This window comes from Myotis davidii, unplaced genomic scaffold (genome assembly GCF_000327345.1).
Source record: "Myotis davidii unplaced genomic scaffold, ASM32734v1 scaffold427, whole genome shotgun sequence".
NCBI classification, from domain to species: domain Eukaryota; kingdom Metazoa; phylum Chordata; class Mammalia; order Chiroptera; family Vespertilionidae; genus Myotis; species Myotis davidii.
Window position 1 is genome coordinate 201,872 of NW_006298051.1, and position 5,326 is coordinate 207,197.

At 67.2% G+C, this 5,326-nt stretch overlaps 1 protein-coding gene across 1 annotated transcript in view; it reads right to left on the reverse strand.

The window, feature by feature from the left end:
• Nucleotides 1-4,694, reverse strand: part of ARHGEF16 (Rho guanine nucleotide exchange factor 16) — an 11,828-nt gene extending 7,134 nt beyond the window's left edge. The window contains exons 1-4 of the mRNA XM_015570510.1: nucleotides 4,677-4,694; nucleotides 3,327-3,429; nucleotides 1,792-1,961; nucleotides 278-334 (exon numbers count right to left, since the gene is read on the reverse strand). Of these exons, the coding sequence (XP_015425996.1) occupies nucleotides 278-334; nucleotides 1,792-1,961; nucleotides 3,327-3,429; nucleotides 4,677-4,694 (348 nt within the window). The remainder of the gene's footprint in view (nucleotides 1-277; nucleotides 335-1,791; nucleotides 1,962-3,326; nucleotides 3,430-4,676) is intronic.
• Nucleotides 4,695-5,326: the final 632 nt, after the last annotated feature.

The window sequence follows — 5,326 nt, forward strand, 5'->3', positions numbered from 1 at the left end:
CCTGGATGAGCCCCGGTGGGAGGAGAGCGCAGCCAGCGGGATGGGACCCCGACTCCTGGGTCTGCGCTCTGGCTCGGCCACAGTGAGCTGTGACACTGGGCAAGGGGAGGGGGTACCTGCCCCAGCCCCTGCCCCGCCTGCCAAGGGCGTCAGCCATCTCCCTGGACAGATGGAGACCCCACCTGCAAGTAGGTGGGCAATGTCATTGTGGCCATTGTGTACCCCCCTCCCCATGGTGAGGCTGGGACACAGGGCCGCACCCCCACCGGCCGCTCACCTCCTGCCTCTTGCGCTCCTCGGCTGGCAGCGTGTCCAGGATGCCCAGCTCCACCACCTGCGGGCACAGGCCTGGGGTCAGGGGTCACGTGTCCTGAGTCCTCCCTGCCGGGCCGGGGCCACCGTGGATGGCAGAGAGGCCTGGAGAGGGCGGAGCCAGGCTGGCAGGGTGTGGGGGGGGAGCCCCCCCTCCAGGCTCAGTGCAGTGGGACCGCCGAGCTGGCCCGTCCCGGCCTGATCCTGTCCCTGCGTCTCTCCTCTCCATGGACACGTGCCCTGAGTGGGCCCTGCACCCCCTGGGGCGCGAGGGGGGAGGAGGGGGGTCCAGAGAGAAAGGCCTGGAGGCACCCGAGCAGGGGAGGGGTGGAGAGGGCAGGGCCACCTGGGAAAGCTGGGGGTGCCTGGGCCAGGTGAGCCAGCGCCCTGCCCAGGAGGTTGGGGGTGGCCCTGCTCCAGCGGGCGCCCGCCCAGCTCCCTGCCGTCGGGGCCGTGGCCTCCATGCTGCCCTGGTGGCGTGTGGCTCTCAGCCATGGCACGCCCGTTGGAACAGGCTGGGCTGTGCCTCTGCCTGAGGGCACCCCGTCTGTAGGACCCAGAGCCACCCCGTTCCTGCTCCCTCCTCCCTGGGCTGCGCACAGGCCGTGTCCTAGGCCTATGGGGTGGGGGGGGCAAACCCGTGCCTCTTCCTCTAGCCCAGGCTGGGCCGAGACCTAGCTCAGGGGGTGGGGGTCAGAAACCCTGACCCCCTGTGGAGGCTGCAGCATCTGAACACCACCAGACCCGGGGTGACATGCCCGGGACTCCTGGCACGCAGCTGGTGCCCGGCAGGTGGGGACAGATTTCCCACTTCCCATCCGCCTACCCTCAGCCCACCTGGGCTCTCCCAGCCGGGGTCCCACAGCCTCAGCTCTCGTCCCCCTTCGGGTGCAAGCAAAGAACCCATGTACCGCAGACAAAGGACCGAGTACCCACCCCACTGCCCACTGCGCCCACGGCTGCCGCCCAGCTCCCACCCTGGGCTCCCAGGGACGGGTCAGGAGTCTGCCCGGAGCCGACTGGGCCTGGGGGTGACAGCCGCTCCCCGGCACGTGGTCAGAGTCGCCCCCATCCATCCCTACAGCTGGAGTGGGGACGGCTTGGCCGTGGCATGGGGCTCTGTGGGAGCCAAGGCCTGGCCCCCCGCCCCATCCCCTCCTGCCTCCTCAGGGGACCTCCTGGCACTTTCCTGGGGGCAGGGCCCTGGCAGGAGGGGCCCTTGGTACCCACAACTCCCCGAAGGCCAGTCTGAGCAGGAGGCAGAGAGCACGGGGCTCACCTGGGGACGCCCATCACCTACCTGGGTGGCACCTGCCCCAACTCCCCCGCCCCTGCCCCGCCTGAGACCACCAGGTGCCGCGCACGGCGGGCTGCTCTGAGGGCACGGGGGGCAGCTCTCCTGGGGCTGGGTGGGCGCCTGGGGAGGCCCCGGGACTGACCGCCCACGGTGGGGAAGGGCGCCCCCAGCAGTCGGCCTACCTCGGGGAGCTGGCTCCAGGTGACCTGGGGGGCCCGGAAGTTCTTGACCACGATGGGGGTGCCCACCGTCCGCGCTCCCTCGGGGCTGCCCGGCTCGTCCAGCAGGTCGTCGTCGGACTCCTGGCTGGTGGTCAGGCCCCGCTCTCGGATCTCCTGATAGAACCGGGGGTCTGGGGAGAGGGGGCGCATCACGCGGGGGACCGGGGGCTGGGAGCGGGCCTGGTCCCCCCAGAACCCACAGGCCGAGTCCCGAGGAGCCTCTGAGAACATCAGCGCCTGGAGCAGGCTCCCCTGGGCCGCTGGCGCTGTGGCTGCTCTGGGCGGCCAGGCAGGGTGGTGCCCGGTGCGGAATGTGGCACCTTCAGGCCACGGAGCTGACAAACCAGAGCACAGGCGGGGGGGGGCCTGCAGAGGCCTGGAGGGGGGGGCTGTCCCAGAGCCCCGAGACCAGGGCTGTGTCCTGCTCCCACACTGAGGCCCCGGAACGGCCCGGTCCACCGCTCAGGGCACTGAGCGCCCCGCGCACCCCTTCCACGCACCCCCTCCACGTCTCCCCTCCATGCCTCGCTCTGGGGCCTGGGGCAGGAGCCGGGTCCTGACGCCTCCCTCGCCCCCTCCAGCCGGTGTCCGCCCACAGAGGTCAGGGCTGGCAGGGAGGGCGGACCCATCCTGGCGGGGCCCGTGTCCTCAGAAGCCGACGCCTGGCTTCCAGCCTGGCACCCAGGCCCAAGCCCTTCCGGCCTCACTGGCCCACCCCTCCTGCCCAGCGGGTGCTCCATCCTGGCTGGGCAGGCACTTCCTCTCCCCTTCCCCATGGGGCCCTGTTGGCACCCACCCCTCAGCAGGCTGATGGCACTGCTCTGGGCCCCCCGAAGGTGCAGCTGCTGCCCATGCCCTCCAAGCCTCACCCCACAGGCTCCCTGTGCCCCAAGACGACCCCAACAGAGCCCAGCAGGCGTGTCCTCCCCGTAGGGCCTTGGTCCCCCATGTGGCTACCATGTGCCCCCTACACACACGAGGTGCTGGACAATTGTCGCCTGGGGTGATTGTGGGGCTCTATCTCCTGCGCCTGGGTGGTGCAGAAGGGAGTCCATGGGAAACTTCTAGGCCAGTGATGGCGAACCTATGACATGCGTGTCAGAGGTGACACGCAAACTCATTTTCTTGGTTGATTTTTCTTTGTTAAATGGCATTTAAATACATAAAATAAATATCAAAAATAGAAGCCTTTGTCTTACTATGGTTGCAAATATCAAAAAATGTCTCTATGTGACACGGCACCAGAGTTAAGTTAGGGTTTTTCAAAATGCGGACACGCCGAGCTCAAAAGGTTCGCCATCACTGTTCTAGGCCTTTCTAGATCCATCAGCGCTACATGGCCAGATGGCCACCAGGACCTCTGGTCCCCGGAGGAATCCCTGCAGTGCGTGCTCTGTGCCACCACACCCAGCCCCCCTGCCCCTGCCCCTCCCCCAGCGAGACCAGTCTCATCTGGTCCGGCCCAGCCCACGGCCACCTCCCTAGGCCACACTCACCATCCTTGAAGGAGCCCTTGTGCGCACGCTTCCGCCCCAGCGTCTTCTGTGCAAACAAGACAGAAACACCAGTGGTCAGCAGGGAGGAGGGGCAGGTGTGGGCCTAGCGCGGCTCCTCCACCCGGGCTCAGGCCGCATGGCTCTGTGCGCGACACCAGGCCCGGCAGGAGGGGGCTCTGCTGAGACACAGAAGCCGCTCAGTAGATGCTGCTCCCGAGGGAGGCGGGCCGCCAAGAGGAGGCCAGGGCAGGGGGGTGCCTCCAGAGCAGTCAGGGCAGGTGACTGAAATCTGGGCAGATCTAGGAGGGCTGCCTGGAGGTGGAGGCAGGACTGAACTCGTTAAGAGGGGTGCTCAGGAAAGTGGGGTGTTCCCACTTGGGGAAGCCCGAGGTAGGACAGGTGTGGTTAGGAGGCCAAGAGGGACATGGGGGGGAGTGGAGGCTGCACGCAGGACCCCACGGAGGGGGTGGCCTGAGGCGGCAGGAAGAAGAGGGTGAGCGTCCGGCCCCACACCCTGGAGGCCCGGCAGCTGATGCAGGGCTGCAGGGGTGAGCGGGGACCACGCCCTGGCCCACCAGCTGCTGCTCAGAGCCTGCCTTCTTGGCCGGATACACCACTGTCCCCCGACCTCACAGGTGCCGGTTCCAGGAGTGTGGGAGCTGGTTTCTCCTGGCGAGTTGGGGCCTGAATCTCCCCGTGCTGGTCTGGAATGTGTGGCGCTGCCAGCTGCACCTGGCCCTGCTGCCCTCCCCCCCTCCACCCTGTGTCCCCCAGTGCCCTCACCCCTCCTACCTCCAGGTCTGGGCACAGGCTGCTGCCTCGGCCCCTCCTCCACCTGGCACCCGCCTTTTGTCCCTGCTTCTGCTCTAACCCTCCCCTTCTGAACCCCCAGGCCCTGTGCTCCCGGGAAGCCCCTGCTCTGTGCTCCCCGGTTCCCTGAGCATGCCCACTGCCCGGGAGCTCCTGGGCCTGACTGCTGGGACCCCCTCGCCCCCTGCCCAGAACCTGTGAACCAACAGAAGGAAGGAATGGGCCCCGCAGGCCTGGCCCTGACGGGGTGGATGCTGAGGCCCTGAGGCAGTCCTGGGGCCCCGGCTTCTCAGGGAGGCATGGCAGTGGGCAGCGTCCACCCCCCAGGCCTGGGACATGGCAGTGAGCAGCGTCCACCCCCCAGGCCTGGGACATGGCAGTGAGCAGCGTCCACCTTCCAGGCCTGAGGCATGGCAGTGAGCAGCATCCACCTTCCAGGCCTGGGCATGGCAGTGGGCAGCGTCCACCCCCCAGCCTGGGGCATGGCAGTGGGCAGCGTCCACCCCCCAGGCCTCGGACATGGCAGTGAGCAGCGTCCACCTTCCAGGCCTGGGGCATGGCAGTGAGAAGCATCCACCTTCCAGGCCTGGGGCATGGCAGTGGGCAGCGTCCACCCTCCAGCCTGGGGCATGGCAGTGGGCAGCTTCCACCCCCCGGCCTGGGGCATGGCAGTGGGCAGCGTCCACCCCCCAGGCCTGGGGCATGGCAGTGGGCAGCATCTTTCGTACACATGAATTTCAAGCAAAAAGAAACAGAATACAAAACGGGGAACAAAGATACACTCAAATCATGTTCAAACAGCTCTGAAATGACGATTTTACTGTTTACCTTTTTAGTTCAACTCCATCTCTAGGCGTTTTAAGGAATATACTTAAAAAATGAGAATACAAGTTACCACCCCCGGCCGGGGCATCTTTAAACTCAGGACAGTGGCTATGGCCTCCTCGCCTGGCCCACTGCACCCTGGGGGCCTGTCTTCCCACAGTCTGGGCAGGAGCCCTAAGCTGGGGAGGCCGTCAGATGGCAGCCACGGGCACCGAGGCCCCGGGTGAGGTGCCCGTCCTGCTGGCCCGGGGCCTGTCCCGTGCTTCCCGGAAGGCAGAGGCCACAGGGCTGCTGGGCAGGAAAGGGGGCTGCGTGTGCCGAGGGCGTCAGTCTGCTCCTGAGCCGGAGGCAGCCAGAGCTGCCAC